This window comes from Watersipora subatra, chromosome 10 (genome assembly GCF_963576615.1).
Source record: "Watersipora subatra chromosome 10, tzWatSuba1.1, whole genome shotgun sequence".
In the NCBI taxonomy this organism is placed as follows: Eukaryota; Metazoa; Bryozoa; class Gymnolaemata; order Cheilostomatida; family Watersiporidae; genus Watersipora; species Watersipora subatra.
In genome coordinates, this window is record NC_088717.1 from 50,399,757 (window position 1) to 50,410,121 (window position 10,365).

Genomic DNA, 10,365 nt, shown 5'->3' on the forward strand with positions numbered 1-10,365 from the left:
GTGACGTACCTCGGCTTCGTGGTTGATGTTGCTTTGCATAATTCCCAAGTACTTGTACCCTTCTTCTATATCTTTGATGGTACCATTTGGCATTTTTAGGCCACCTGTGAGCATAGAATGGTCTTTCTTAAGAATTAGCCTTCCACATTTCTCAATACCGAAGGTCATTCCAATGTCCTTGCTGTATACCTGAGTGAGGTGTATTAGCGAATCAATGTCCCTTTTTTGTTAGCTTACAGCTTGATGTCATCCATGTAGAAGAGGTTGTTTATCTTGGTGCCACTCTTAAACTGGTACCCATACTGAGTCTTCTCCAGCATATTGCTTAGAGGGTTTAGGCATATGCAGAAGAGCAGCGGTGATAAGGAGTCATCTTGATAGATGTCTCGCTTATTTTTTACACTCACCAGCTTTTTGCCATTAGCCTCCAGTTCCGTCTTCCATTTGGTCATTGACATTTTGATGAATGCCAAAAGAGCAGGGTGAACACCGTACATACTGAGGCACTCAAGTATCCAACTATGGGGAATTGAGTCATAGGCCTTTTTGTAGTCGGTCCAAGCCATGGCAAGATTGGTATGCCTTCTCTTGCTGTCTTGACAGACCGACCGATCCACCAGTAACTGATGTTTGGCTCCTCGGGTGTTGCGCCCAATTCCTTTCTGAGCACTGGTCATATAGTGACTCATGGCTCAGTTTGTCTGCAACTATTCCTGAGAGCAGTTTCCAGGTGGTGGGCAAGCACATTATTGGTTGATAGTTTTTGGGAATCGGCCCCTGCTTTGGATCTTTTATCAGAAGTACAGTTCGTCCTTTGGTCAGCCATTCTGGATGGTCACCTTGTTCTATTAGGCATTCCATCTGCTTAGCCATTCTAGTGTGAAGTGATGTCAATTTCTTTAACCAGAATGCTTGAATAATGTCATGGCCAGGTGCTGCCCAGTTCTTCATACGCTGCACTCTGCACTTGATGTCTTTGCTGAGCCACAGTGTGTTGATGGCTCTCTTTAAGCCTCTTCAGCCAATTTGCAGTGGTGTTATGAGTCGTCTCTTTCTCCCAGATGTCCTTCCAGAACTTTGAAGTGCTAGATCAGGGAGGCTCTGACATTGGCTTCTGCAGTTCACCTTTGAACTGGAAATACACTTTAGATGGATTATTGATGAACAGTTTGTTCATTCTCTTGTTATTCTGTTCTTTGGTGTACCGCTTCAGTCGTGCCGAGAGTGCTACTAGCTGCTGTTTGGCAGATTCTAGAGCTTCTATTGTGGCTTCCCTTTTTGTACGCTCCAAACTGTGGTTAGATTTCTCACTGAGCCTACTAACTTTCTTGCGCAATTCCTTGATCTTATTTTGTAGCCTCAGCTGCCAGGGTAGAATGGCTTGAAGCCTTGTTGGCAGGGGCTTAATACCCATCACCTCCAAGATGACGGTTGCTGTACTGTAGATTAGGGCATTGGTCTCACTGATCGAACCAGTTGAGATCGACACCGGTGCCAAGTTAATGTCTTCTAACAGCTTCTTAGGTATGGCCATGCTAACTTTTCGTAGTGGTACCCTGCTTCCATAATCATTAGCAGCCAGCATCTTGTTGATGATATTTTCCGCAAGCTCTTTCACGCTTGAGTCAAGGTCCAAGTGCATGTCTTCTTCAACCCGTGAGTCAACACATGATTGTGTATGTGTGACAGCGTGTGTTGATATGCACTCCTCATTGGTCGAGGTTACCTGGGTGAACTGTTCCCTAATTTCATCTACCTCAAGTTCCGATATGAGGTGCCGCTTGATTATGTTACTACTCTGAGCTACAAGTTGCTTAGCGGTTAGTGGCAATTCAGGGCGCAGTTTATCCTCAGTTGACGCATCCTTCCCATATAACCCCACTTTTGAGGTTCACTCATAAAGTAGCACTGCATGAGGTACCTGTTATCAGTCCGAGTCCATTTTATCCGTTTTAAACCAGTAGCCCATTTTCACTGCGTTGTCCCTGGTTCAGCTACAGGCAGCGCGGACCTTGTTTGACCGGGCGACGTCTGAGCCGGCATGGCTTTGGTTATTGCACTCATCATAGAGGTTGTAGACGTTATACAAGCCAAGGTCTTGTCTAAGGACCATCAGAAAAGTGCAGTTGTTGGGGTTTGAACTGAGGACCTAATGGTCACGGTCCCAATACCTTACCAACTGCGCTATCTGTCCTGTATATATATATATATATATATCTGTATATATACATATATATATATACATATATACATATGTATATATATACATATGTATATATATATATATTCATACCTCTCAGTCGAGTGAGCTATGAGAGATTGTCATGTGTGCAAAAAGCAAATATATATATAAAGAAGAATATAAAGAATATATATATATAGATATATTATACCAGTACCCTCTCAGTCTAGTGGGCCATGAGAGATTGTCATGTGTGCTGTATAAAGTACAGAGAATAAGCAGATGTATAACATATAGAAGTATCTCTATTATATATACTAGTACTAGGGTAGTCTAGTGAGCTGTGAGAGATTGTCAAGTGTGCTGATAAAGTACAGAGAATAAGAAGCTGTATAACATATAGAGGTATCTCTATTATATATAGTAGTACCCTGGTAATCTAGTGTGCTGTGAGAGATTGTCATGTGTGCTGATAAAGCACAGAGAATAAGTAGCCGTATAACATATAGAGGTATCTCTATTATATATGCTAGTACCCTGGTAGTCTAGTGTGCTGTGAGAGATTGTGATGTGTGCTGATAAAGAACAGAGAATAAGTAGCTGTATAACATATAGAGGTATCTCTTTTATATATACTAGTACCATTGCAGTCTAGTGTACCATGAGAGATTGTCATGAGTGCTGATAAAATACAGAGAATAAGTAGCTGTACAATTATTCAGAAATACCTTGAAGGTGGTCGATTGATGCAGATGTTAGAGTGTCGGTTTATCAAGCTGAATATCACAAGTTCAAATCTCATTGAAAGCGATGTTTTATTTTAACCTCTAACACTGTTATTGTAACACTGTTGCAACACTCCATGGTTTGTTCTCTGTTTTGTAACCCTAGCTTTAGACAAACAGGCAGACAGACACCGAATTTATTATAGTAAAAAGTATTTTTGTTCCACTTAACTTTAAACATACTTTTTGGGTCGAAAAATGTGAAAAAATTGATTAATATTGACGCTGAAGGTGAGCAATTCTGTTAATTTAACATATTTGAACCCAAAACCAAATGAGAGTGATTAAAAAAAAAGATAAATTGTCGATACAAATAAAAATACCACGGTTACTGTACAGCCATCAAAACAAAAATATAAGTTTAATTTTTTCTTTTTGGAAAGGCCACCCACAGAGGTGAGCTTGAGAAAATCTTGGAATGGATTAGGCAATTAACTTTTATTTCCCTGTTTGTATGGTGTAGAATCCCTATAAATAAAACTCTGCTCAAACGGTTTATTTACGTTTTGCTTCATGTACAAAACTTGATATGCAAATATATTTAAACATGCATACGCTAGACAGTATGGTAATAGACAATTCATAAAAACGAATGCAGACCGAAATTTGGATTAAGTTGCCAGTTTCCCTCGAGTTAACCTATTCTGCAATGAGTTCAATTGCTTATAATCAACTTGTTATTGAAATTCATGGAACATCGTTCATCACCTCCAAAGTCACAGTGGTTTCAACGATGTCATGTTTATTGATTATGCTATCAAATTTTTCTGTTTACAGAAGAGTCACATGAGCGACAGTCAACTTTCATGACTATAGCTAACATCAAAGAGATGGATCCACCAGATCATATTCCAGCAGCACAGTTACAGAGCAGCTCCAAGCCTCCAAGTGAGTATTATTTTGCCTTTCAAATAATTGAGAGACACACTTCACCGACAAGTAAGAAGATGCTCTGATAAAAATTGTTTAAAGCATATTGTGTGTTGTAACTATTTGCCTGTTTTAGTATTCGGTGTGTTATTATAAATAGGTGATCAGTGTAACATAACTCACACCGGTGAATGTGATAATGCCATTGGTTTTGTGATGGAACCATGAAGTTTTCTCTCTATTCATTAATATTAGGCCAGTTGTTTTTATTCTCTCTTTTTTCTCAGAACCTTCACCCACAACCTGTCATCGGTTTTATGTATATTTTGTCACATTTTCAAAAGTAACTAAAAGACATTCAGGGAAATATAATCTACCATTTATATTTATGGTTCTCTAGGTAGTCAACCTTGCCAAGATGACTCAGATGAGAAAGAAGGGATGGATTTACCAGAAGCAGAGTCTGAGAGTGACCCATATGTTGAAGGAGTGATGGATTTACCAAAACCTGAGTCTGAGAGTGACTCAAAGTCTACAGGTTTGTTTTTATTTATTGTTGATCATTTACATCGTTTCTGATCACATCAGGAGTTGTCCGCCCAGCTACAAAGTTTTGCAAGTTTTATAACATACATCATATCATGCAAGTATTTATTTTAAACATCGAACAATCTCACTGTAATTTATAGTTGTAAGAATTCTAATTCTTTGATAAAGCTGGGTCAGTTTGCTCTGAATCACTGACTGTATTTATTTATTACCTTAAAAACTTGGTAATCATTGTTCAGATTTTGCATTACTCAATAAAAAAAATTGTTTCTTATGGAACATTCTGTACAGTTGGTGTGCACAGCTATTATTTATGGTAAAACCCATTGATGTAGCAACAATTGTATAGCTAATCATTTTTTTGTATGGGGAAGATGAGTTAAAGTTCTTTTATGAGTTGAAATCTTTTGGCAAAAAAAATGTTACTCAATTTTATGAGTAATCTGCTTATTCTTTTGTACCATCAGGTGTATTTTATATAGTACATAGCACATATGATAAGTTCGTGAAAGGTTTGTAACATTGGTTTGCTTTAGCTCACCCTCACCTAGTGATGAACCAAACATTTGGTGTTTCATTGTTAAGTAGGAAATAAATACTTGCAGTTGTTATAAAATTATAGAAAGCTGGCAGTTTGGTCATATATAATAAACATGCGCACAGTTGTTCTAGTTGTTAGAAATGGTTGAGTGGCACTGATGGTAGTGCTTGGCTGGAAATCTGATTATCCTGGTTTAACTTCTGTTTGATAGAATCTTTTTTCCTCATGCTCCTAGGGTGTCTTCAGACAGACACACAGACAGACAGACAGACAGACTGACTGACTGACTGGTGGGTACGACTTTTAGAATTATGTAAAAACTGCACAATAGTGGTGGTGATAACAATCTATATTGTTGAAAACAACTTTGAGGTTTACATAGTCAGAAAACTTTTATCTTGTCAAAGTCAAGGAGATCAGGGTAAATATATTTTAGAAATTATGTTTCAAGTATCTCGTAATACGAACTTGATTCAGTCAGTGCCGATAATTATTTACATTTAACAGTCGAAATACAAAACTTGTTTAATATGCAGGTTTTCTGCATCTTCACAAATGCCTTTTTGCTTTTTAGAAATACAAGTGTTTAGGAATGCAAATTTTTATAGCCACTCATTGTTAAAGAATTCAGAAGTTACTGAATGATTTTACTTTGTTATTACTTGTCCCACACTCCTCTGTACTTCTCACCTACCAATATTGTTACTTCTGACCAACTGCTTCTACCTTATCTCCTTAGTAAACTTTTCTTAACAAGTGAAAAATGTTAGTCAGTTTCTATTTTAGATTCTGTTGCAAAAGAAGCTAGTACAGATGACTTAGACATTAAAGAAAAGCAAACTAGCACAGGTGACTCAGACGATGTAGCAAGACAAGCTAGCACTGGTGACTCAGGTGCTGTAGCAAGACAAAATAGCACAAGTGACGCAGATGCTGTAGCCAAACAAGCTAGCACAGGTGACTCGGATGCTGTGGCAAGGCAAGCTAGCGCAGATGACTCAGGCGATGTAGCAAGGCAAGCTAGCACAGGTGACTCTGATGCTATAGCCAAACAAGCTAGTATAGGTAACTCCGACGATGTAGCAAGACAAGCTAGCACTAGTGACTCAGGTGCTGTAGCAAGACAAGATAGCACAAGTGACGCAGATGCTGTAGCCAAACAAGCTAGCACAGGTGACTCAAATGCTGTGGCAAGGCAAGCTAGCGCAGATGACTCAGGCGATGTAGCAAGGCAAGCTAGCACAGGTGACTCGGATGTTATAGCCAAACAAGCTAGTATAGGTGACTCCGACGATGTAGCAAGACAAGCTAGCACAGGTGACTCAGATGCTGCAGAAAAACAAACTAGCACAAATGACTCAGATGCTGTAGCAGAACAACCTAACACAGATGACTCAGGGGATGTAGCACGACAATCTAGCACAGGTGACTCAGATGTTATAGCAAGACAAAATAGCACAGGTGACTCTCATGATGTAGCCAAACAAGCTAGTATAGGTGACTCAGACGATGTAGCAAAACAAGCTAGCACAGGTGACTCAGATGCTGTAGCAAAAGAAGCTAGCACAAGTGCCTCAGATGCTGTAGAGAGACAAGCAAGCACAGGTGGATCAGATGCTGTAGCAAGACAAGTCAGCTCAGGTGGCTCTGATGTGACAGATTCAACAACAACGGAGGAAGCTGAAGCTATCTCGGACACCTCAAGTATGTTCTCTTTTGCTTACAGCAGAGTAAATAATTGAGATGTGAAACATCTGTAATCACTAACTAGAAATTCCCCTGTCATACCGCCCACGACCTGATAATGGAATAAGTGATACTGTAAAAAAGAAAGGGTAGTGCTGGTTGTTGAAAAAATAGTTTTCAGCAGGACTTGACAGAGTATAGTGTATATGAGGGTTGTTCGAGATGATATAAAATAAATTTGAGGCAGCACAACTTCAAAAAGGAAATTCTAGTAATCTAAGAGTTTGACAGGGGAACTTGTTGGCACTTATGACATAGTTGTATTTGAGCATTGTATGTAATGAAATGTTTCTCATTACTTCCAGTACACGTGAGCTGTGATATGTTGTTGTCAAGTCTGTCTAGAAAGTTGTTACGCAGTTCTTGAAAATCAGGACAATCTAGAGATTGAAAATGAGGAATGTGATGAAGGGGGCAGCATTGGGAGGAGCAATGTTGTTTTGTGCAATATTTTCATGGTCAATGATGTCTATAAAATCATGATCATCTGGAAACAAAGGGGCTGCCAAGTTCATGTCATTTACATTGCCTACAACATCTACTAAAGAATTTTCTGAATCAGATGAGTTGTTGTTATTAATTTAAGTAGCGTGTTGTTGAACATTAGCATTTGATGTTGATGGTTGCTGTGAGGACCTTCTATTTATCTTCCTATTAAGCTGTAATAATTGAGAGACACGTGGATGGCCACTGTGTCAGCCCCGACGTGGTGTTCTGGGAAGTTGTATGTCCATGGTAGTTGTCAAGTTGTTTTGAAATTAAATTCAAAAATTCAATTATGCAAAACAAAAGGTTGTAAAATATTCACACCTAATCTACTACTATCGCAAACCTATGTTTTACAACAATAAAATGAATATTAATTAAAGCTGTAGGCCTAACCTACTGTAATGTATGTAATTTAACAACAGTAATAGGGAAATATGTTTATTATATCTCTGAAATGCAATATTAGAAGTAAAATGGCAAGCTGCTGTGTAATATACACAGTTTGAAAGTTGGTTGCGTTGAATGTAGAATGGTTTTGATAGCGATCTAGCAGAAAGCAAGTGTGAGCATTCACACGTTTGGAAGTTTTCTGCAAACTGGAGCAAAATAAAAAAATGTTTTCGTCATAAAGGGGCGTTGTAGTTCGGCCCTAGCTTGTACATAAGATGTAAAGAATTTTGGCAAACGTTTTAAATAATTTAATGAAACCTTTGGTAATTGGGAAAAATTATAGGCTGATAGACTGTGTACCACAATTTCGTACTTGTAAATCGATCTACACCTCAAACGGTCTACGTTTATTACAGAAACCTTGGGACAAATAAATTTGAATAATTATTCTTATGATAATTTTATAAAATCAAATCATTATTCTTATAATTAAATATTTTTGCAATATATTAATAACAGAAAAATATTAGAAACCTTCGGCAATTACACAATGCTATAGACTATAGACGATACAAAACACATATAGGTTTATATGTGTTTTGTATCGTTATTATACTTAAACGACTCCATTGAAAAATGGTTAAATTTGTTGATGAGATTTTGGTACAAGGGTTTGCGACAGTGTTGATGAATAATTTTCATGAGTTGAGTGCACATGCATTTATCATAAATCTCTCAAACAATCGCTCCGCTCGTGTTTGGTCATGGGATTAGCTTTTTTATCCCTTAAAAAAGACATGTAGTCAAATAATAGTTCATTCTGTTTGGAGTTTCTTCCTCATGATCCAGGCTTTTAACATTAACTCAGAAGATCATTTATAGGTGGGCTACAACTTCCCTCTACCACTCCATCAAACATTTGGTTATATAAAATCTGTACAGAAGTAGAGGTATTACACTTATTTGTAGGTTCAGATGAGAGTAATTCGAGCGATGTGTCAAACAAAAAGTTGCTGGAATGGCTGCGATCACTCATCGGGTTCTGGTCGTGCATTTCTGCTATTTCACTATGTGTAATTTCGGTTGACAAAACCTTTGCACCAATATTAGAAGAATTACTCGCTGGTTTCATTTCTGAAAAGGAAAAATTGGATGACTGTATGGATGCAGCAGAACAAGTCATCAAAAAGGGGCATCATAAGGTGCGACCAGCAAATTTATTGGACTTTCTGAAGATTTTTACTCAAGAAAAACTCGAGGAATGGGATGGTGAGAAGTGCCTGAAACTTGTAAAGGGAACTTCTAGCACTGAAAAGAAAATGTTGCTGAATTCACTAAAGAATGTTTTTGCATCACCGGACCAAAGAATAACAAAAAATCTCAAAAGAAAATTTCAGAAGCTGCAGAAGAAGAGCCTGAAAGTAGACTCCAATTTGCAACAGAGAGCAATCGAAATCTTGCCGAATTGTAGTGAAGTATTTTTGACAAAAATTGAAACTGAACTTGACAGCAGGTATCCTGATGCAGACAAATGGAGAGATGAGTTAATAGATTTTTTTGGTAGACAGCTCCTCAATCCAACCGACATAGAAAATTTTTTAGCCGATAAAACTGTCAGTTATCTGACAGTTTTGTTTGATGCTTTATACAAAGTCACAAACTTAAAAACTGCTCATCAATACATGGAAAAGAAAGAGATTATAAAATGTTTCAGGAGGTCGCATGAAACAAGGCAGCAACTTAAACGGTTTTTGGAAAAAAAAACCAAAAAAATGTATAAAGGTTTATCAGACTGTCAACATTTACTTGTGAAGATGACCGATCAAGGTGAACTAAATGTCATTGTAAAAGCTATTACAAGTGATAATATAACTGAAGAGCTACTAAGAAAAGTTGCTGATGTTTCAAAAATGGGTGAGAAGCGTAAGGATGAAAAAGAGTTTATGGAGAAATGGACAATGTACAACAACGCTCATGAGGAATCGAAAAAGAATGCCATTCACATTTTGTCATCGTGTGATGTGAAGTTATACAAATCTTTGATCAAGAAACTGGATGGCGCAATCACTCTCCGTGGCAGGTCACTAAATACATTTCGAAATTTTTTTGCAAAACAAGATGTAATTACTCGAGACAGCGTTCAAACACTTCTAAGTGAAGCAGATGAAAAGAATGAGTTTTATGAAGTGCTTAATGGAATTCCTCGCCAATTGCTTACCGAAGATTTGACTGCAGCACAACCGTTTCTAAATACTATGCAAGACCTTAGGATGGTAGACTTGGACTTGAGTAAAATCTTACTGAGCGCTAAAAATAGTTGTCCTGACAAGTTCATTGAAGAGCTGAAAAAACATGTAATTTGTAAAGCCATTTCTGATGCATCTCTGACTACGGGTGATCTCATACAGGCTATAGAAAACCAAGATGCTAAAACAGTTGAGCGGATTGATCTGGGTGACATGCAGCAGCTAGTATTCACTCGCAATAGAGTCGTCCACTCACTTGTTCAATTTACTAGCGATGAACAGAGAAAAAGTTTTACCAAAAAAATAAAGAGAATTGCAAGGCAAACTGATCAAGAAAAGGTAAATAGATACTCGTTTTAAGGGGAATTTTAAATAAGGCCAAACTCTGAAATCTTCAAACTATTACTTTAACAGTTGCGTGTTACGTACTTGGGCTTTTCAGATTGGGTTCATAACTTGAGTTTGTACAAACCTACACATCTTGTATTCTGATCTGTAATTAATACGGGCTTTAGTGACATGTTTGTGTATACCATAGGAATTGGAGGACATACTGTTTGTTGCTGA

The 10,365-nt window shown here is 37.8% G+C and overlaps 1 protein-coding gene across 1 annotated transcript; it reads left to right on the forward strand.

The window, feature by feature from the left end:
• Positions 1 to 1,061: 1,061 nt before the first annotated feature.
• Positions 1,062 to 6,514, forward strand: LOC137407178 (dentin sialophosphoprotein-like). The gene is made up of 5 exons (XM_068093780.1): positions 1,062 to 1,167; positions 3,745 to 3,855; positions 4,238 to 4,375; positions 5,714 to 6,402; positions 6,479 to 6,514. Exons 1-5 carry the CDS (start codon positions 1,062 to 1,064, stop codon positions 6,512 to 6,514), a joined length of 1,080 nt encoding a protein of 359 aa, XP_067949881.1.
• Positions 6,515 to 10,365: the final 3,851 nt, after the last annotated feature.

What these genes read in the sequence shown, in the direction of transcription:
- LOC137407178 (XM_068093780.1), top strand. Translation starts at nt 1,062, where the DNA reads ATGTCCTTCCAGAACTTTGAAGTGCTAGATCAGGGAGGCTCTGACATT. An exon ending in GAGCAGCTCCAAGCCTCCAA is followed by an intron (nt 3,856 to 4,237) that starts GTGAGTATTATT and finishes ATGGTTCTCTAG; the next exon opens with GTAGTCAACCTTGCCAAGAT. An exon ending in GAGTGACTCAAAGTCTACAG is followed by an intron (nt 4,376 to 5,713) that starts GTTTGTTTTTAT and finishes TTTCTATTTTAG; the next exon opens with ATTCTGTTGCAAAAGAAGCT.